This window comes from Schistocerca serialis, chromosome 9 (assembly GCF_023864345.2).
Source record: "Schistocerca serialis cubense isolate TAMUIC-IGC-003099 chromosome 9, iqSchSeri2.2, whole genome shotgun sequence".
Lineage (NCBI taxonomy): Eukaryota > Metazoa > Arthropoda > Insecta > Orthoptera > Acrididae > Schistocerca > Schistocerca serialis.
In genome coordinates, this window is record NC_064646.1 from 272,263,524 (window position 1) to 272,286,527 (window position 23,004).

General features: G+C 41.6%; 1 protein-coding gene across 2 annotated transcripts in view; it reads right to left on the bottom strand.

Annotated features, from left to right (window-relative positions):
• The window catches only part of LOC126418959 (protein suppressor of forked), a 160,045-nt gene extending 137,372 nt beyond the window's left edge, over positions 1 to 22,673 (bottom strand). Inside the window, exons 1-2 of one of the 2 annotated variants that reach the window (XM_050086005.1) lie at positions 22,054 to 22,186; positions 21,864 to 21,940 (exon numbers count right to left, since the gene is read on the bottom strand). Coding sequence is in view for 1 of the 2 variants with exons in the window: in XM_050086003.1 (XP_049941960.1) it covers positions 22,054 to 22,245; positions 22,488 to 22,523 (228 nt within the window). In the remaining variant the exon portion in view is untranslated. Of the gene's footprint in view, positions 1 to 21,863; positions 21,941 to 22,053; positions 22,246 to 22,487 lie in introns of those variants that run through there. The other variant, XM_050086003.1, reaches the window with a different exon arrangement.
• Between the last annotated feature and the right edge of the window lie 331 nt (positions 22,674 to 23,004).

Here is a 23,004-nt window from a genome sequence, read left to right on the forward strand (position 1 = left end):
GTATGAAGACATTTTTGAATGTTTATTGTGAATGTATTGTGAAATTGTATGTACCCTGTACAATTTCCTTAACAATGAGCTTTGTTTCTTCCAGTTTAACATGAATTCACATGTGCTATGGTCTTAATAACAGCACATTATCTGACATTCATACAGTTTCAGTTAAATTTATTAGCATAATTTTTCCAAAATTAAATTCTCTACAACTTGTTTTGAAAACGTTGTGCAATTGTCTGGAATTTAAAAAACAAATTGGGCCAAGTAGTTAATAAAATTTTTACGAAATTACATCTTTGCTTATTTGGATGTTCTTGAAAACTACTTCAGATAAATGTCTGGGACATGTTTTATTAGATTCCCCAGATCAATAACAACAAAATAAATGAAAATTGTGCTTTACTTTCTCTTACAGTTTTGCGATGGCTTCATATTAGCAAAGTTACTAAATTTCAGGCAAAATCTTATCAGCCATAACTATACATTTGCGGACCTATGTTTATATGAACTTTTTTATTTAGTTTTACTTTTAGAATAACATATTAAAATATTTGCATATCCTCATGAATCGTGCTGTATGTACATAATACACATCAAAATACTCTTAAGACTATTCCATTATCTAAAATCTCGTTCTGACACTGCCATGCATGTTTAGTTCTTAGGACAAAGGGTATTAAAAATGGCACAAACATAAACATTAGACTACATTACAGATCAGTCTGCTACCATAAGCTTTATTTGGCATTCACATTTGTTGGCTTCACCAATTCTCTTTCAAATTTTCACTTTCCAATCCAACCTTAGCTTTGGGCTGCATTAAATATCTTACTGTTAGAACAAAGATTTCAGGGGGTTCAATATCACACACTAGTCTTCATTTAAAATAGCATATCGTTGACTCAGTCCCTCTGAATCACCCAAATAAATGTAGATCAGCAAAAGTAGTCTACAGATACAGGTGAATGAAGTTATTCACAGTAGAACGAACAGAACTTTCAAGATATTGTAGCTACGTGTTAAACAAGACTTGTAGCACTGGCTTTTTCCTTTTCAGTTTCAATGTGTCAAAGAATTTCATATACATTGTCTTTAACAAGTGTATACGTGGACAAGGAAATAAATTCCCAGGGTTTTTTCCCTGGGTGAAAATACTTTTTTCATGTTAAGTGACATTTCCCTCTGATCTGGGAAACTTACAAAACTTATCAATCCTTTGAATGGTTAAGGTTTTATACACAGTCTTAGAATTTCCAGCACTTTAGGGAAAAAAAGGAAACACGTTTTTGAAAGATCTTTGATGTGCAGCAACACGTGGGCCACATATTTTCATATTACGATACGCTGAATATTTTCATATTACGAAAGTATAAATTTGAATGCCATCGAAAACAGCAAGTCTGTATCCAAAACATAGAAATCGAGATTGTGATGTGATTTAGTAAGGCTGCTTTCACAGTGGCACTGACAATGGTCATCAGACACTGTCACCGAAGACTGCTCAATAACATTGGCCAACAACTGGGTCACTGTGCATCCAATCTCATTTGTAAGTTTGTGGCGGGATCAAGGACGTAAAATTAGGTCTGAATGTATTTTATGTATGAGGTAGGTTATATTTTAACTTCCAAGGACGGGATGGATGCCACAATGCCACTGCTTGGAGACGAGTGCTGCAGATCGGATTTTGCTATTAAAAAATGCAAGTAAATGAGCTATATCCGTCTCAAAAAGAATGTGGTGAGTACTGTACACACTGTCCTCAGTTAGTGGAATTGCCAAACAAGACGAAGGGGGAAACACCATAGCACAAGTTAAAAACAGTAACTCTGTGATGCCACTTTCCTTCTCTCACCATCGATTAGTGTCTGAAGGTATCACCACCTTAGAAATTTAACAGACCGTAACTGACGTTTCTCGTATTTAAGCACATGTATTATGAAAACATGCAGTTTCAGTGGTACACTGTACTATCTATCTCTCCAAAACATGATGTACACAGTGTGGTTTATTACGATAAAGTGGCAGGATGTTTGACTTCGATGTGTAAAGTTTTTGCCAATGAGGTTATGAGCACATAATGGCTAATTTACCTGGTGAAAGTACATGCTTCTATTGAATGATGCACGGGTAAAATGCGTGTACGTAAGCAAATATTATTTAATGAAAGACAGAAAGATTTGAGGTTTAACAGCAGCTCACTTTATTCTAAAAATTGTGAAAAGTAATCCAGTACTGTCAGTATATTCAGATAATTAGATTCTAGTAGGCTTCAATGCTATCTAAACATTTACACAGTGGATTTGAGAAACGTAGTAAAAATATTCCTGGAGGCAGTATATTTAATACTGAATATTGCTTTTAATAAAGAAAATCAATATTACATTGTCTTTTAGTGTCCTTGCATGGCTCCAAAATTCGGCATAGAACACATTAAAAATTTCTTAGTACAGGTATCTGAGGTGCAAGATTAAATTTTAAATTAGTGTTTAGAGCATCGTAAATAACATCCAATACATCGCACAAAAACTTTGGAACTGAACTTTTCAGAATGTGATTATTAGAAAGATGTAATCGACGAAATATAAAAAGTGTCACTTTAGTTTACTTGAACCACAACTGCATCTTTAAAGTGAGGATTAGATTTTTTTTTAACGGACCTCGAATCGCACCTCTACCAGTAAGGGCTTACTCGAAATCTGTTTTGCTGAATGTGTTTAATGTTGTGCAGCCATACGTCAGTTAACCTTCAATGGCTGTCATTCAATACACGTGAGAAAGACAAACTTGAAATTTGTGTAAGTTTTGCTGAACATCTAAAGCATTGAAAAGCAGAAAAAAATACATACACCACATCTGCAAATCAACCCATCTAATAGCATCACCACCCTACTGCCATAAAAAACAACACCCGTAAGCGTAATAATAATTTGTAAACAGCTGATGTCCACCTCACAACTCAAAAAGATTCACTACAGTAATTTTAATTAAAAGATAAGCCATCCTTGTCAGTTGAACAAATTTTTCCTGGTTATAATCCACACCTAAAAATTATGATGAATATTTTGTCCACTTGTGGTTTCCAATAAACCTACAATTTCAGTCAATAGATTCTGAACTGTATGAAGGTTAAGAAACTTTTTATGCTCGGTATGTCACAGACTCCACCTTTGACTAAACTTATCAGTTCTCATAGTTCACGTTTCATGCCGTGTCATCCATAATGACCGGAGGGGGGTGGGGGGGTTGGACTGATGTGAATTCCATTGGTTGTCGTCCGAATATGTGTGTTCAGACGATGAGGTCGGCTACATTGTGACCATACACGTAGTACCGTCCTCCGCTGATGGTAGTTGGCAGAATCTACCGACGTCAGAGCCAGCAGCCTACACCAATCGTGGCTCATGTCACGTGATTTCCCAAACGATGACAGCAGATATTAAGAGAACAGGGCACGTGACAGCCAATAGCAACATCACTTAAATAGCGCGACATGCAAATAGGAAAAGTTAATGGTTTAAATTAATGTAAATGGTGTAGCTACAAGAAAAGCTACGCCTTCACTTATAACATTGATCTTTTTTGCGCGTATTACACTTTAAGATACATCATGCAAATTTCGCAGTAAAACTTTAATAACGACAAATTTCTTGTTTTCTGCAATCGAAATTATTCTAAGTGGCTTATCCTCAAAGTATTAAGCTTTAAATGAGAGTCAAATGCTCTGTGATTACGAAATTCATTGCACATTCTCAGACGTAACATAATTCATCTTGTGTAAAAGGAAATTTACTTGGAAAGTAACGCTTTTCAAACTAACATTCACAGTATTTTCCTGCTGCCTGTTCGAAATAAGTTCGTTTCAGCCGTTGCCAGAGAGTGCCAGAAAACGCTTTACTTGGCGTGCGCAGCTACGATGACTTACAAAGCCTATATGCTTGTACATATAAAACATTAAGAGATCTTACATTAAATCATAAAGGAAACATCAGAGGGTACTCTACGAGCATCGGGATTTCATAGACCGTACTAAACTGCGTAAGCTGACTACACATTCGTATGTACAGGTTGGCAAGGAAGTAAGCCGCCAAACTGATGTTACACTTTTCAGTGTGGATTTTGGGATGTAAATTTTCTTGGGATACAACTGTACTATCTCATATTTTATTCTTTATTATGGCATAATGCCATATGGGCCATCAGATGAAAATGTGCACTTTAAATTCAGTGAACAGTTGAAATCAACCAATAGTGTGGAATGAAACACTTGGTTTCAAATTAACTGACTGCTTCAGCGGAAAAGACTAATAAAAGCAAAATTTCTTCAGCCAACTGACAAAATAACTTCACTGTTCTGCTAGAGAATTAATGCCTGACTGCCAAACACGCGGAAATGAGAAAACTGAAACTAACAACATTTTTGCCTTCTGCAATTATGTGAACGTATTTTAATTAACTTGACAGCTGCCGGCCACACAAAAACATTTTGTGTTCATTTGACATGGGAGGCATAAACGATGAGGAAACAGCAAAATCACTGGTCCCCTGGGCAAAATGTCAGGAACAGAAGAGTTTCTTGGACCATGACCTGACATGCCAAAAGGTCTACCAAGCAGATATGTCATCCGGCCATGAAAGCCTTCATTCTATGATTACTGACACTTTTCCTATCTCTCAGCAGTCCACACAGCAAAACATGGCTATTCACACTTCTGACAGGTGGTCACATTAATGTGACTGGACAATTTATAATGCTGTAAATGACTGCAATTGGACACAACATAGAGAAGGCAGCAGGTGTATGGACTAAGCATGTGATGCACAGTCATCAGATCTGGTGATGTGCGGTGAAAGGGAGACGTGACAGAACAGAGGAAGGGAAACTGTTGAATGGAGGGTGTGGGGACAGTGGGTTACTGAAGACTGAGGCTAGGACAATTTCAGGAGCACAGGATGAGATGCAAAGGTAACTCCCACTGCATAATTAAGAGACGCTGGTGGTGGAGAGGAAGACCCAGATGGCTCAGGTCGTGAAGCAGCTATTGAAACTGCGTATGTTTGTGCTCTATGCTCTGCTACATGTTGTGCCCCCAGGTGGTCAATTTCCTTCATGGCAACAGTTTGATGGTGGTCGTTCATTCTGGTGGACAGCTGGTGGTCATACTGACATAAAAAGCTGTGCAGTGCTTGCAGCACAGTTAATGCCTACTTTCACACATGGCCTGGCCTCTAATAGGGTAGGATAAAGCCTGTGACAGGACTGGAGTAGGAAATGCCGGATGGGTTGACTGGACACGTCTTGTACCTTGATCTTCCATTGGGATGTGAGCCCTGTGGCACGAGTTTCGGGGTAGGAGCGACATAGGGGGGTGGAATAGGATGTTACATAAGTTGGGTGGGTGATGGTGTACTATTTTTGGGGGGATGGGAAGCATCTTGGGTAGGATGTCCCTAATTTCAGAACATGATAAGAAATAATCGAACCTCTGGCAATGAATATGGTTCAGTTGTTCTAGTCCAGCGTGACATTAGGTGACGAGGAGGAGATGCTCCTTTGTAGCTGATTCTTGCAGGTGGTAGGAGGATTTGAGTTGTGTGAAAATATGGCGTAGGAAATCATGTTTGCAAACTAGGTCGGGGGTAGTGCTTGTCTGAGGGTGTGCATTTTGACTTTTTGGGCACTCTAAGTTGAGGTTATCAGCATCCTGATACATTTTAAAAGGAACAAATGTGATAAAAATTACTAAAGTTGTTGCACACACAGAAGGAAACCTACAAAATGACACTCATGTGCTCCCTCACATTCACTCACACAATCACTTATCTCACACATCTTAAGACAATTGACAAAGTGTGGGAGGTGCTACATCAGTGATTGAAACAAAAATAAAATGACAGGAGCTAAAACAACAGCACAGGGATATGTGACTACCTGACCACTTACAAAAAACATGAGACAGTAACGTTCTTAACGTATTAAGAACATCTCCCTAAAATTTTTATAAACAAGTTGACATCACAAAACCTTAAAACTCTAACCACATTCGTTTCAATGTCACTTAAAATAGAGGGTAGCAAGCAAATCTGCTGCCGCCCTCTGGTCCCAAAATAAAAAAAAAACAATCTAGCAAAATGTGACGTACAGTGATCTGCATGCCACAAGCACCACATATTGGAGGGTCCTCTTACTGGAGAAAGAAACCATGCATCAGAGGGCTGTTGCCTCTGTGAAGACTAAAAAGAACAAGCTCATCCCGTCTTCATGGCTAAAAGGAGGTACTCAACAGTGCTCCTTAGTCCATCAAGGTAAAGGTTGCCTCCTCAAGATGACCTGAAGACTTTGGGATGAATAAATCAGCGGCATGATGGATCACTTGCATGAAGTGGTCCACTCATTCCTGGACACTGTTGTTGTGCTCAAACAGCCAGCTGGCCGAAAAGCATCCAGTTAAACCCACTGACCATCCATTTTGCTGGCTTCTTTTCAAGCAATCTTCCACCCAGTAGGTGAATCCACTGTGGGAAGTGATCACTGAATTGAAGGTCATCAGTTGCTGTACCAAGACTAAGATCTGGAGGGCAGGGAGAGAGGTCGATGGCCAAGGATGACCCAGTAGCAGTCAAGAAATGAGTGAGGACTGCCTCTGCTGAGGATGCACCACTCCTGGGACATTACAAAGTTCTCCAAGGCTTGACCCCTGGGACAAGTATAGTTTGAGCCCCATAGTACACTTTGGAACTTGGAATCACCCAGTAGGAGAAGTGATTTAGGGATTTGTTCCATATTATATGTGAGAGCAATCTGCGAGTCTATCACATCATGTGGAGGTAAACACAGGGAGCTAATAGTGACCTTCTGACCGACATGAACTGCAACTGCTACTTCTTGTAGGTCAGTCACCAAGGAGAGAGGAATGCTGTGTGTTGTTGACAAAAAACAGCAACCCCTCCCTTGCTCTTAGTCAGGTCATCCTTTTGGTGGAGGGTATAGCTCCATAGGACAAGAAGTCAGTGGCTTTAAAATTTGTTTCTTGTAAACACATACACAGGAGCTGGTCTGTGCTAGGAGTTCCGGTTCCTCCACGTAAGTCCTGAACTCCTTAATGTTCCACTATAATATGAGTGTCATCTGTCACAGAGTTTGCACTTTCAGTCTGTCTTTCCACAGTCAATGGATGCTAGGTGAGGAGGTGAGGGGGACAAGATGCGTGTCCCAGGTTGACATCAAGGTCCATCGGCTCTGTCCACGAGTCGTAATAGATGTCTGAGTGATATGGATATTGTCAGACCTTCCCCCGCCCCCCCCCCCCCCCCCCGTAGTTTTTGGAGCCACAGCCATGGACATGGTAACAGCAGCATTGGATGGACCAGTCTGAACCTTTGGAGGAGCAGGGAGCTCTGCAGAATTTGCAACCACAACCTTGTCTGAAGTTCTCAGAAGAGGTACAAGCTTTGAAGTTACTGCAGCACCACAAAAGTGCATTGACAGATGCATGTACAAGTGCTAACACCAGCAACATCCATTCGTGCAGCAGCATCTGTCTTCTGAACTGGCTGTTTAAGGGCAGATGCGAAGGATGTAGTAACATCTGACGCCACTTGGCCTTATAGATCTTTTTGGGCTCGTTGTCCCTACTCCAAGCAAGGTGATCCCCAGTGCAGTTTACACACTTCGAATGAGATTAACAACCAACTGCTCCATGGGTGACATTACCACAAGTGACTTCTCCCTTACAACCTAAGGTGGTGTGCACAAAGCACTGGCATTTGAAACAGCACACAGAGTTAGGGGCATTAGGCGATACACTGAGGTGAAGGAAATCTGCCTTAATGTGCTCTAGAAGTTTTGTGCTGCTGAAAGTGAGGATAAACGGGTCAGATTTGACAAGATTACCATCTACCCATCACATGATGTTTTGCACATCAACTATTCTTTCTTGGGCCCACTCCACTTTCAGTATTTCTTCAGAAATGTCCCCTAGATCCCTGCATGTCACAACACTTTAAAAAAAGAAAATTGAGTAGAAGACATGGCAGCTGTTAAAATGCAGGTGGTTAATGGGTTTAGTGTGGACAGAGATATGGATGGAGCCATCAGAATGGTGGAGGTCAACATCAAGGTAAGTGGCACATTGGTTTGAGGAGGACCGGGTAGAAAAGGCGTTCACATTGTGAAGAAATGAGAACAGGATGTCTTAGCCCTGAGTCCAGATGATGAAGGTATCACCAATGAATCAGAACCAGACTGGGGTTGGGATAGTTGGGAGGCTAGAAAGGTTTCCTCTAGATGGCCCATAAACTGACAGAGGTGGTTCCAATGCAGTTGCCCATGGCTGTGCTGCATATTTGTTTGTATATCTTCCCTTCAAAGGAAAAGTGTGGGTCAGGATATAGTTGGAAAGGTGTGTAAGGAATGTGGTAGTGGGTCTGGAGCCTGAATGACATTAGAAGTAGTGTTCTATAGTGGCAAGGACACAGGCAAGGGGAATGCTGATGTACACAGAGTGGCATCTACAGTGATGAGCAGGAATACAGTAAGTAAAGAGGTGGGTTGGTTGGTTGTTTGTTGGAGTCAAAGGGACCAAACTGCAAGTTCATCAGTCCTTTCATCCTATATGTATCAAACCAGGGGTGATGGTCAAAATAAGGATACAAATGGCAAATCCTGAGAAGCCCAGTTGTAAGCAAGATACAATAAGACATAGATAAAATCAAGGAGAAGTAGGAGGGGAGTGAGAGGGGATAAGGTGGGCAAGCCATTCTGCCCAGAATGCAGTGCGAGGTCTCCTAGAGCAAAGTATGTGGTGGGAGGTGCATCCTCTGCATCCCACCATCACCATCTCACCATGCATTACCCCAGGAAACAAGCAACACAGACAAGATGATGAAAGTTTAAAAAGATAAAACATTAAAAACAGCAGACATAAAAGAACAAGGAGGATAAAAGAGTGGGAAGGGTAGGAGCCAGGTCAGATTGCCAAGCATGGGCCGCTATGGGACCCCTAGGTCTGAGCAGGCAAAGGGTGCCCCTCCAAACCGTCAGGTGGTCACTGAGGTCAAAAGTGCCCCACCTTGCAGACATGAGTTGAAACCATCTTTGTAGGTGAAATGTAAAACCCGGTCAGCCGATTCGGCATCATCCGCTAGCACCAGAAGTATCTTATTACGAAGTTCAGGATACAGCCAGAAAGCAGCCAAATTTGGACAGTCTAGTAGGTTGTGGGCAATTGCCAGACAGGTGCCACATCAGTAACGTGGGTCCTCAAATCTGAGAAATCAGCTGTGGCTAGCCAAGGGTGGCCAATGCATAGCTAAGAAAGGACAGTGTACTACCTGTGAGAAATGAGAAGGGAAGACTGCCACATGGTAGTTTCCAAGATCGACATCCTGGTAGCCAATTTTCCCAAGTGGTCAGCATGTTCATTTCTTGATATTCCACCATGTCCAGGGGTCGAAAGATGAGTGGCTGTCCAGCTTTATGGAAGTCCAAAAGAAGATTCTGGATAGTCATGACTAATAGGTGACAAGGGTATCATTGGTTTATAGCCTGAAGGTTACTCATGGAGTCACTGCAGATTGGAAACATCTTACTGGTCCAAGAACGAGCACAGCTAAGGGCTCGTTTGATGATCAATTCACTGCATCTATTTGGCAAGGACCATAGTTAACTGCACCTTGCATGTGTGTATGCAAAACCAGTTTGTCCATCGACCATTGAGCTGCCAGTGTGCGCCACTTACGAGCCTGGAAATGCATCGAGGACAGCCAGCAACATCGTGGGGTCAACTGAAACTTTCAGCTGAAAAGATAAATTGAGACAGTGGGGGCATATGCGACTGCTCTCTGACAAGAGGGGACAGTGGAGGAGGTTCGAATCCAGAACAGAGACACTGTAGTGACCCCAGTTCTTGGTCTCTGCTGTGGGAAGTGGACCTCCCTACTAGGATAAAGGACATGATAGTTTGAATGCTTAAGGGACCTGCAGAACATGTATAGCACAATTGAGTAGTTGCTGTTAGTGCCTGATCTGTAGTGCAGGGACCCCAGTCTACCTCAGTAGGCTGTTCACAGGACTAGTTCGAAAGGCTCCTGTTGCAAGTCTGAACCCATAGTGGTGTATTGGGTGCAATGACCACAATGCTAAGGGTGACACCAAACCATATGCCAGACTCCCATAATCAATACAGGACAGGATCACGGCCTTGTAAAGCTGCAGAAGAGTACTCCGGTCAGCACTCCAGCTGGCATTACTGAGGCAGCAAAGTGTATTAAGAAGTAGCCAGCACCTCTGATTAAGTTGACAAAGCCGGGAAAGCCAAGTCAACCATACATCAACGACCAGTCCCATAAAAGTGATAAGTCTCCACCATATTGAGTGACTGGTCATTGAGGTAAAGTTCTGGTTGTGGGTGAACAGCACAACTGTGACAGAAGTGCATGATGCAAGTCTCAGTGGCAGGAAACTGAAAGCCGTGGCTGAATGCCCAGGACTGTGCCTTTCGAATGGCACCCTGCACTCGGCAACAGCCACACTAGAGGAGTAACAGTAAAATCAAAAACCATTATCTTACAAGGAGGGTGATACTTAATACAGAGCCCTGCAGGGCCCCATTCTCTTGTATATGGGGGGTAATGTGAGAAGCACCAACTCTACTGCAAAAGTACAGTAAAACAAACTTGAAGTGGGCCTCAGAGACCCTATTCATTTAAGGTAGCAAGGATGTGGTGTCACCATGTGATATCATAAGCCTATTGTAGGTCGAAGAAGACAACAACAGGGTATTGACATCAGTCAAAAGGTGTCTGGAAGACAGACCGCAGACAAACCAAATTATCAACAGTGGAACACCCTTGGTGAAAACTGCCCTGGGACAGAGCAGAAGGTCCGAAGACTGAAGGAGCCAACACAGTCGCTGGCTCAACTTGTGTTCAAGACTAACTGGGCAATAGCTGTCCATATCTAGGGGTGTTTGACTTACAGGTGATTGAACATTTGATTGTTGATGTCATCTGGTCCTGGGACTGTATCACGGCACAGGGCAAGGGCACTGAATAAATTGCACTCACTGAATGGAGTATTATACGGCTCCAGGTGATATGTTGTGAAAGGTAAGTGCAGTCAATCCACAGTTTGTGGACATGAAAGGCAGGCTGATTTTTCTCAGATGCAAAGACTCTAGCACAATCAGGGTGCATACGTGGACAAGGAAAAAAAAAATCCCGGATTTTTCCCAGATTTCCTGGTTAAAAATACACTTTCTCCCGGGTGGCAGTATATTTTCCCTTATTTTCCCTTATGAATCCTTTGAATGAATGGTTATGGTTTTATACACAGGTGTACAATTTCCTGGCACTTTAGGAAATAAAACTCACGGAGAAAGACACATTTTGGAAATATCTTTGATGTGCAGCAACATGTACGCTGCGTATTTTCGTATTACGAAAGTATACATTGGAATTCCACCAAACACTGCATGATACTTTCCGAATCATTGAAATCGAGATTTCGGTGTGCTTTTGTAAGCCGTTTGTAGCTCATGTCACGTGATCTCGCCAGCCGATATTCAGAGCATAGGATACGTGATGTGGTCAGCCAACAGTAACATCACTTGTTAAGTAGCACGAACACACAAACAGGGAAAGTTAATAATTTAAATTAATATACATAGTGTTGCTACAAGAAAATCAAAGCTGCAAGAGAAGCTAAGCTCTCGCATATACTGTTGATCTTTTTGCGCGTGTTACACTTTAAGATATATCACACAAATGTGCCAGTAAAATTTTTAATAATGTCATAAATGTCTGATCTTCAGGGTTCGAAATACTTCTAAATGGCTCGTCGTCAAAGAGTTGATTTTTAAATGAGAGTCAAATGCTCTGATTTAATAAATTCATGGTACATTCTTGCACATAGTCCAACTTACGTAAAAGGATATTTACTTTGAAAGTAACGCTTTTCAAACCACTATTCGCAATATTTTCCTACGACCTGTTAGAAATAGGTTCATTTCAGCAGTTGCCAGAGGGCGCAGATACCAGGTGACACCACACTTGGGTAGCTATCATGACGTAGGAAGCCCATATGTATGTTCATGTAAAATATTAAAAGGTCATGTATTTCACGAAAGAAACAAGACATCAGAGGATACTCCAAGAGCATCTGAATTTCGTGAAGCATACTAAAATGTGCACATTTAAAGTGCATACTTAAACTGCACATTCGCATGTCCAGATTCCCAATTAAGTAGACCTCGACCTGATATTAAGCTTTTCAGTGTGGTTTTCGGGATGTAAATTTTCTTGGAGCACCAGTACTGTATATCATGTTTGGTTCTTTATTATGACATAATGCCATACGTGGTAGAAAATGAAACGTGCACCTGACATGCAGCAAAAAGTTGAAACTAGCCAGTACTGTGGAATTATACATTTCGTTTCAAATACATTGACTGCCTCAGCGGAAAAGGTTAACAGAAGTCAAATTTCTTTAGCAAACAGACAAAAATAACTTCATTGTTCCACAAGGCGATTAATGCTTGACTGTTAGAAAGGTGGAAATAAAATGAAATCTGAAACTAATGACATCATTCAGCCTTCCGTAATTATGTGAATGTGTTTTAATTCACTTGATAGCTCCAGGCCACAGATATCCGTTTTGTTTCCATTTGACGTGATAGTAAACGAAGGGAAACAGCAAAATCACTAATGTAAACACGGGTCACATGGAGACTACCCACTATAACTCAGACTGCTCTGCGCATCAGCCACGGCTCTCTGACATTTGCGAGCCGGGTCAATACTAAACAAAATATGTTCATCTTGTAGCGCACATCTTTCTGAAAAGTATGAAACATAAAACATATGTATTCGAGGAAACGTAAGACATTATTTGGTCTTAAGTGTGCCAAAGTGCAGTGCCACGCCTCTTCATAAAGCATTTTTCTACCGCACGTCCAAACTACATTCAGGACAGTGGAAGTTTAAATGTCCTCTGGTGCCTCTCCTGCTCCCAGTCGGCCGGTTTTACAGCCTGCCCCTCTTAAAAAAAAATCTCGCAATTAATAGCAGATGGGATTATTTGTAATCGAGAGAACAAGAACTCTTCAGAAAATCTTAACTGTTTATTGCCTATTAGTTAATAACTTCTACAGCTTTACATGGCGTGCCTTCCTTTCTGCGAAAGAATCTATTACCTCATCAAAGTTCATCAAACGTATTGCTACATGAAAAGTCGAAATGTCATTGTCAAATACTGATAAAGCTTTTAATACAAATAATACCCAAGACTGGTGTGGTTTCTTGATCTGATGACATCTATTTTGTCACTGTCTGCTAGATACAACAAAATAGGCCTTTCTAATATGGCAGCAATTTTGTAACACACCAAACAAACAAGACTGTTTGGGCACAAATGGCCATTTTTATAACACGACAGAATATAATTCAGGAAGTACCAATATCAAATGCCTATTAGGCCTACTACAAGCAAAAATCTTTATTTTAGGAAATAGTTTCACATTTCGTTAGTACACACCAGCTTCTCAAGCATGAAATGGAAAAGTAGTATTACAAATTTTTTTTATAAATTTGGAATCGTCTCATTCTTCCATAATTTTGTGATGTCCCCATTTCTTCTCCTTCCTCGTTCTAACAAACAATCTTGTCATCACCAATTCTGTAGCTATTTCTGCCAATGTCAATTTGTTCGCCGATTAACTTCACTAACCCTGCCAGAATGACAGGTTTAGTTATCCCGCAATTATTTTCCGGTTAGGCGTTATTACGTGTTCGAGAAAACGTTTTCCACATTACTTCCAGAATAGAACTTACGCGGCTGCTAGCCGGGGACTGTACTACTGGTCCTTACAAAGTGTAGCAATCTGGCCAAAAGTTTTCTGTCAAAATTTCATTTTCTTGGATACACCGAGAACAAAATACGTATTCTTTCTCACCTGTTATTCCTGTCAGATGTTTATTCCCCCTTCTGGTAGTCTGAATCTATGGATTTCGCTAGTTATTGTAACAATGCTGATCATTCGCAAACCCAATCAACTTAAAATGTGTTCAAAAATGTTCAAAACCAACAGGGAAGCATTTCAAAATCATATGACTAATTGATAGACAAACGAGCACTGGATGCTAGGCGCTTTGTGAAACAAGTTTCTTTCCCTCAAGAATATGAATTTGGTGCCCCCTTTTCCCAGTAGCATCTAGCTGCTTGCTGCGACTGCTTGCACAGCCAACAGCCACATTCCTGTAGCCAGAAGCAGGAGAATCTACTACTCAAACATGACTCAACTGCGCACGCGCCCACGTGTAACTGCCAAAACAAATCGAATGCAAACAGTTGCGACTTCACGCTCATTGGAGGCAATTTGTTGTTATGAAGCACTGCATAGCTTTCCTAAAGCCTTTGACACATTTCCAATTGGCAGATGCTTGCATGAGCACTACGTTTCGTTGTTGTATATGGCGCATTTCCTTTGCAATTTAAGTTATTTTGGTTTTTTTCTATTGTTCATGTTTTATTGTTGAAGTATTATTTTGCAGCAGCAGGATACAGTAATATCCTTTGTTAGTGTATCGGTTCTTATCAGTCAAAATTACAAAAATTTAACTGAAAACTGAAACAATGAAAAATTCCCAGAATTCTAAAAATATCCCGCATTTTTCCCGGTTTTCTCCCGGATGAAAAAATTCCCAGGTTTTTCCTGGATCTCCCAGGTCATATACACCCTGACAATGCAGAGCAGAATGTTCAGCTACAGTATCTGGATCAGTGAAAACAGAACTGTTCAAAGAAATACCAAAGACACCTGTTGAGGACTGGTATCCATAGAAGCTTCTTATTTTTGCCGAAACCTGTGAAGGCAGCCATGTTTAAAATCTTGACCTGTGAAGGATGTGTACATGGTTCAATGGTTGAAATGTATTGTTCGCAGCATTCTTGCTTCCTTGTATTATTAAGTGGGGGACCAGGCAGAGAGCCAGTTGAAGGCAATGAGATGCTCGATGGATGGATGGTGCCTATGGTGCTGGAAAGCCTGCCTACAATCCCTAATGGCCTCGACGATTTTCGAGGTGCCTGAGGTACTACCTTCCGACAGGGAGATCCCAAAAAACAGGGGATCTCTAATTTGGCTGCCACCAGAATGGCCGCTGTTGCATTCTGAACAGCCTCATCAATGCTTCCACTTTGCAGTAGCTCAGACAGTGGAGGTGAAAGCATCCCAGCTGGCAATGTTGAGAGTCCATCTAGGCAAGCACCCAGGGCAATGACACTGAGGGAGAGACAGGAAGATTGGGAAACGGTCACTACCACACAGCTCATTGTGGATCCTCCAGTGGATGGATGTGAGAAGACCAGAGCTGCAAATAGAAAGATCAATGGCCGAGTAAGTGCCACAATGAAGTGTGTAGAGGTACCCAGTATTAAAGAGACAGGGGTCAAGATCTGCCAGTAAACTTTCGATGTCTTTACTGTGGCCAATTACAAATACGTTCTGAGGCACTCCACCATCAGGAGGGATTAAGCATTATTGTTGTTGTTGTCTTCAGTCCTGAGACTGGTTTGATGCAGCTCTCCATGCTACTCTGTCCTGTGCAAGCTTCTTCATCTCCCAGTACTTACTGCAACCTACATCCTTCTGAATCTGCTTAGTGTATTCATCTCTTGGTCTCCCTCTGATTTTTACCCTCCACGCTGCCCTCCAATGTTAAATTTGTGATCCCTTGATGCCTCAGAACATGTCCTACCAACCGGTCCCTCCTTCTTGTCAAGTTGTGCCATAAACTCTTCTCCTCCCCAATTCTATTCAATACCTCCTCATTAGTCATGTGATCTACCCACCTTATCTTCAGCATTCTTCTATAGCACCACATTTTGAAAGCTTCTATTCTCTTCTTGTCCAAACTATTTATCGTCCAAGTTTCACTTCCATACATGGCTACACTCCATACAAATACTTTCAGAAATGACTTCCTGACACTTAAATCTATACTCCATGTTAAATTTCTCTTCTTCAGAAACGCTTTCCTTGCGATTGCCAGTCTACATTTTATATCCTCTCCACTTCGACCATCATCAGTTGTTTTTCTCCCCAAATAGCAAAACTCCTTTACTGCTTTAAGTGTCATTTCCTAATCTAATTCATTCAGCATCACACGACTTAATTCGACTATATTCCATTATCCTCATTTTGCTTTTGTTGATGTTCATCTTATATCCTCCTTTCAAGACACTGTCCATTCCGTTCAACTGCTCTTCCTAGTCCTTTGCTGTCTCTGACAGAATTACAATGTCATCGGCAAACCTCAAAGTTTTTATTTCTTCTCCATAGATTTTAATACCTACTCTGAATTTTTCTTTTGTTTCCTTTACTGCTTGCTCAATATACAGATTGAATAACATCGGGGAGAGGCTACAACCCTGTCTCACTCCCTTCCCAACCACTGCTTCCCTTTCATGTCACTCCACTCTTATAACTGCCATCTGGTTTCTGTACAAATTGTAAATAGCCTTTCGCTCCCTGTATTTTACCCCTGCCACCTTCAGAATTTGAAAGAGGGTATTCCAGTCAACATTGTCAAAAGCTTTCTCTAAGTCACAGATGGTAAAATCCTGAAATGCCCTTCCCTGAACAGCCACAGCCTTCAAAGTTTTATCAAGAGTCACACGTTACTGTATGTAGAGTTCAGAACATATGGACAAACTCCACTTGACATCATAACTGCCACAATTCTTAAAATATCCCAGTAGCCAAGAAGGGCAATGCAGAAAGCAGGGGAGGAGCTTTTTTAAAGAGAGGCCATAGATCAGACAGGTGGTGGTAAAAAAGCACTTCAATTCCACTTAATTGTGCAGTCTGCACATTGTGAGGGAGTAAAGTGACCAAGCAGGCAGATTGTCACAGGATCACCTGCTGCCACAAGTTGAGACACATTGTGTGGTGTGATCTGGATCAGTGGGGGGTAATCTGGGATCACTGCTGTGACCACAGAAGCAGAGCATGTGGGATTCGTTGGTTTGAGAGCCACCTGAATTTCCTTCATCTTCGAAGACATCTGTCTGTCTTTTGTATCTTTAGGGGGCTCGGATGACAGGGAGAGCTTCCCTGAATTAGTTTCAGGGATTTAAGATCCTGAAGCCCTACAACCAGCAGCCTGCGGCTCCTTCAGCCACTGGCTGGTATCCAGATGCAGGCTGGCAGAAACATTGGAGGGGAGTGTCCCAAGGGACACATTCCTGGTGAGAGATTCCAGACGAAGTTCATGTATCTCCAGATGGGAGACGGGGATTAGTGTCCACAATAGTGGGGAGCCATTATTCCCAAAGTGGGTGAGGGGGAACCAGCAGGAAGATATCCCCAACTATCAAGAGGGGGCATGCATGGCTGAGCAGCCCTGAGGGTTCGCTGTATGATGCGTAATGGAGGAGAGTACCTTTGGCAGAGGGGGCGAAATCATGAGTGTTACATATGACATTGTGACGAGTGCAGGACGTAGACACTTTTTCTTGATCTCTCTTGGTACATCAGTCTGCGCAGAGTTTTATATTCATGCATTTCTTATTGTCTCTGAAAGACCGTGCAGTCTGGCGAGCAGGGTGCTCTCCACAGTCGACGGGGACAAGGCGGAGTACAGGGAGTGTTTGCATGCTACGGCCACCCGCAATGCCTACAGACCGGACTCGTGTTGCAATGCAAAGATGTGACTGGGGTGGGAAGGGGGGTTGAAGGGGTAGGGGACATTCAGTTTCACGTCACATTGGTATACCACCACCTTATCCTTTTTAGGCAATGAATCGCTTTCAAAGGCCAAGATAAAGGTCCTGGTAGCAACCTATGGACATGACGAACAAAATGTACACCCTGTTGCTCCAAGTTGGTGCTAGCTCATCAACAGACTGCAAGAGGAACTCACAATGGAAAATGATGCCTTGAACTATGTTTAGACTATTATGGGGAGTGAGTCACCAGAATGTTACCCAGCTTGTCACAAGAAAGCAACATCCATGACTTGGCAGGGAATACAGTTTTAATCAAAACTGATCTACTCTTGATTTTGGAGATGGTGGCTACTCCCCAACCCTGTCCTCTATAGTCTCTACAAAGAATAAAGGCTCAGTGTTCAAAAAGGAATCCCAACTGTCCTTGTAAGAACCAGGTATTGGGATGAATATTTCTCTGCTTATCATATAGCCCCATGTTCCTCCCACAGCTTATCAGGGAAGGAACATTTTGGGGTTATAGCTATCTGCATTGAAAGAGTTCTTCCCTTCTGAAGAGACCACTGGGGCCATGTGACCACCAGTGGGAGAAAGTTTCTTCCATTTCACATGCAAGTCATCTGCCATAGTGTCACCCATTTCAAATGGGGACTCTTCCCTTGGGCTCCACTCAGCCACAGCAAAGGCTACCTGGCCAGTGATCCATTGCTTGAAGTCCCTGTGCTCCAGTCATAATGGGCAGATACTCCCTGGTATGCATGGTGAGATGTCAGCTCAGGTACCAACAGTGTGATCCCCGTGTGGTCACAGACCTACTACTGTGCAGGTACTTGACTACCTTCTCGCAACAGGATTGTTACCGTGATAAATTTTGGGCATGCTACCTTATTGTAAAGGAAGGGTGATAAGATGGAAAGCACAAAGGTAGAACAGGCACCACACTGGGGTGACATTCCCTGCACTATTTACACTTCTGAAAAATTTGGAAAAGTAGTGGCAAGTCAAACCCAATGACAGGGACCACGCACTTACTAATGAAAAGGTATAGAATGCACCAGAAGAGAAACATAAAACCAGGACCCTAAAACATGTACCATGTTCAAGTGGGGCCTACACCAGGAAGACCATCGAACAGAAATGCAAATGGGGAAAGGGATAGTGGAAGCACAGGCTTGCAGCACAGAAATGTGAGTAGTGCTGTGAAGGCTGGCAGTATGTGGTACCAAGACACGTATAGAGGAGATGGTGGAGACAGTGAAGAAGTGTTTAGTATCCTTGATGTGAGAGGATGGGTTTCAGGCAATTGCTTCAAAGTGTTTGTCAACAGCAGAAATTCGTTTGGTGGGAATAAAATAGCCAACTACACTGGGACATCAAGGATTGTTGGGTTTGTGGATTTTGGGGAGCATGTAGCGGTGGGTGTGTGGGGTGTCATTGGGGTGATGAAGATGGGCTCAGGCAGAGGTTCTCTGAAAAACCTGTGGATTTCTGTAGGGATTGGAGGTTACGTTGGACATCTGGGATGGGATCACTGCAGCACAGCTCGTAGGTGAATGAGGAGACAGCTGATAGAGGCTTCTGCCAGGTAGTCACTGCAGCTCTTCACAACAGTGGTGAAGTCTGTCTGCATGGAGGGTGACAGTAGGGATAAGGAGAGTAGATCTTTAACAAGTCCAACGTGGTTAAGCTTGTGTGTGGCCTGAACGTGAGGCCTTTGGACAGTTGGTGGAAAGTTTAACAATAGCGATTTCTGTTTGTTTAGTTTCTGGATTTTGTGAAAGGTCGGGGAGTTTTGGAGGATGAGGTAAATTGAAAAGGTCAGCTATGCAGGGTCTGAGTGCTAGGAAAGGTTATCAAAGAGTTCACTGTTGGTAGGATAGATGTTGATGGATAAAGTAGCTGAAAGAGTCTTGTAGCATGAGGTCGAGGTCTAGGTTAGGTTGGAAGATGACTGTGTGAATTCCAAAGCCAACGAATGTGGAATGAGTAATTCTTGTCACAGCACATATTTTACACATACAGGATTTCAACAAGTGGCTTATGTACACTATTTTGATTTTATCATCATGGGTCAAACTATACAGCTATTATAAGTGATTTCAATTTCTCCATATCTGGTTGGAATCAGTAAAAAGGAAGGTGGTATAGGTGATCTATGAAGCTCTAATCTGGAACAAGTCTGTGGTCAAAAATATGAACTGGTTTCATTTAGTGGGCAGTCCATTAAATTTCCATACAACAAATTAGCTGATTGGAGGGGACCAAACAGAGAGGTCATCAGTCCCATTAGATTACGGAAGGATGGCGAAGGAAGTCTGCTGTGGTCTTTCAAATGAACCATCCCAGCATTTACCTGAAACGATTTAGGGAAATCACAGAAAACCTAAATCAGGACGGCCGGATGCAGGTCTGAACCACCGTCCTCCCGAATGTGAGTACAGTGTGCTAAAATAAAACAATCTCTCAACCAAATGACACCTGTATTTCAAAACATATGTATTTCTTGCATTGTTTAGATGATCTTCAACTCACTTTCTGCATTTACCTCATTAACGTTAGTATAGAGTATGAGTTATAATGAAATAGATGGGGCCTCTTATTAATTTCAGATGAAACACAAAAGCTTTGTAGCTCCATATGAATGTGTGCCATGGTCTGATGTACATGGTAGGTTGGAAAGTGATGGTCTTGACCTGAGTTTGCAAAGGCAACAAACGATAATACTTAAAATTATAACTGAAACCTTGATTGTGGTGACAAACTGATATGTAACAAAGTTTATATCAAAGCCAGGTAGATAGGTGACAGTTAAATTTACAATGAGCAGAGGAAGCAGTGTGAGGAAGTTGAAAATACAAATTAATAGAATTTTAAGTACTAAGGATTACTACAGACTGCCCAGCAACTCAATAAATTACTTATTTCTCTAACTTATGTCAATTCACCTCTCAATTTTCTCCCAACAATACAATATGCTCGCACTTGCACATTTTGAGGCAGTCATGTACTCCATCATACACATGTACAGTCCCATTCATACTCTTTACTTGGTTGACTGAACCCACCGATACTGGATGCCACCTTTGATTCTTTACTATTATATGATGTGTGCAAACAGAGACAGAACTAAACACTGACAATTATTTTGCTGCCATTTTTAAGGAATAGAGGTTATGGGGCCTATAGAGATCGATGCATACTTTAGCCCAGAGTCACCTTAGGTTGGAAACAGTCTGATCCCTGAGATGGTAAAGACAACAAATATGTCATGCAAATAATTACAAGGTAAAAGTCATGTATTGGACTCCCCTCGCATTTTTCAATACGGCACGGATGTAAATATTAGGCTTCGCTACTTGGCAATTTGTTACCACTACCAGATTTTCTGCTTTCACATTCATCGGCTTAAAGGAAAAAAGTCACATACCAACCTAATCTAGACCTTTGGCCATACTACAAATCAGTCTGCCACAAACATTCCAGGGTGTGTCCAACACCACATTTTAACAAATTTTTATTCTGTAACTGTTATGGGAAATATTTCACAAATAATTCATGTGTGCCATTATGATATCAGTCAAATCACACAGTGCCAGATTCATTTCCATTACATCCTCTCATACCATCCACATATACTCAAGAAAATGACAAATTTCCATAAACAATGGACTTTGAAGTTACCAATGACAGGAGGAAAAAACCTATTGTCCAAGGTCTACCAAAGAAGTTCTAAGGAATCTAGTGCTCAAAAAACATTACCAAGCATTAGACAAGCATAAGAAGACAGCCAATAAGAGGTAAAATGGATACAGAAAAGACATTAAATCATAAATAGGCACTGCTTGCTTCTGTGTCTTACAATACTATTCTACAGCAAGTCATAATGATCTCAGTCAAAACACCACATTTACAAATTACAATAGGTGCAGATAAGTATAGTGAAACTCAAATAATTATTTAGTGCATTTCATGGGTGCATTATAACTTATCAGAAAAAATAATTGTCCATGCAGCATAGCTTCATTTACAAATGTTCTTTTAGTCAAGGCTCAATTTTTACAAATCTATTCAAAACACAAATAGAAGGTGAAAGTTGACTGTAGCAAAAAAATGCTGTACAAAGTAGATCCAGTGTTACCACGTAAAAATTTATAGCCCTTAGGTCACCATGTCACAGGCGCTCATTAATGTCCTTTTAGAGCAAACAATTTTGTGCTAAAAGGCAAAACAAAGCACAAGTCATTTATAGTAATGCAATACGACTCTTAAATAAAGTTAAGAACGGGGATGGTCAATATTTCCACTGACTTCCCCATTATTATTCGTACCTCTTGTTCTATATAAATCTTCCAGTATCTTCCAGCACTGGGAAACGTCGTGACTAGTTTCTCAAACAGAGGACGCATTTCTCCAATCCACTTGGTCTGAGCTTCGCGGATAAGGAGACTCCATGCCTCTAGGTCGAACGGATTTTCTTCGATCTGCTTCTGCGCCTTTTGCAGTTTCTCGTTTCCCCATTCCTACAACAGAAAAAACATAGTTAACGTGGCGTGGTCAATACCATGACGCGCGGGAGAAGGACGGAGAAGTCTCTGCGTGTATTACCCCATAACAAACCCAGTTCAAGCACAACACCTGCTACAAACTATTCCGTCACCTTAACAGAACCCTAGAATTCGCAGTTCGTTCGTCTAAATTTCAGATATATAAAACATGCAGCTTAAAAACATGCAGAATTTTCCAGCGGTGCACAAATACTCACCAACTCTAGTTTTCCTTCTGATACGTTGTGATTCATGGTGAATGCCTACAAAGAAAATAATTATAAACCACTTAATTTCTCACGGAAGAAACGTAGCCCCACTCCCTAACAACTACCGTAACCGTATCAACGCAACCAACACACATAGCTTCCCTCCCCCACTTCCACGACCAAGTGCACCAAAGTTTGACCAAGGAAAGATATCAAACTTAAAGGCGCGTGTTTGCTAGCAAGTAACTTCTGAAAGTACTTGCTGAGGTTTTTCATTTGTTGAGGTGCTTACATTACAACAAAAACATGCGCAATTTCTCGTCTGTGAGTCACTTCGTCACGATGATTTCATGAACTTGCTGCAAGAACTCGAGGAAGTGTTTCCACTACAGTAATATCGCGGGATAGGCAACCAGAAGTTTACAAATGAGAATATAGGCGTACAAGTCTAAGTGTTCAAGAAACATTGCTGAAAAAAAAGGACTCCACTCAGATTAAAAACTTTCTGAGAACGCCGTATTCAAGT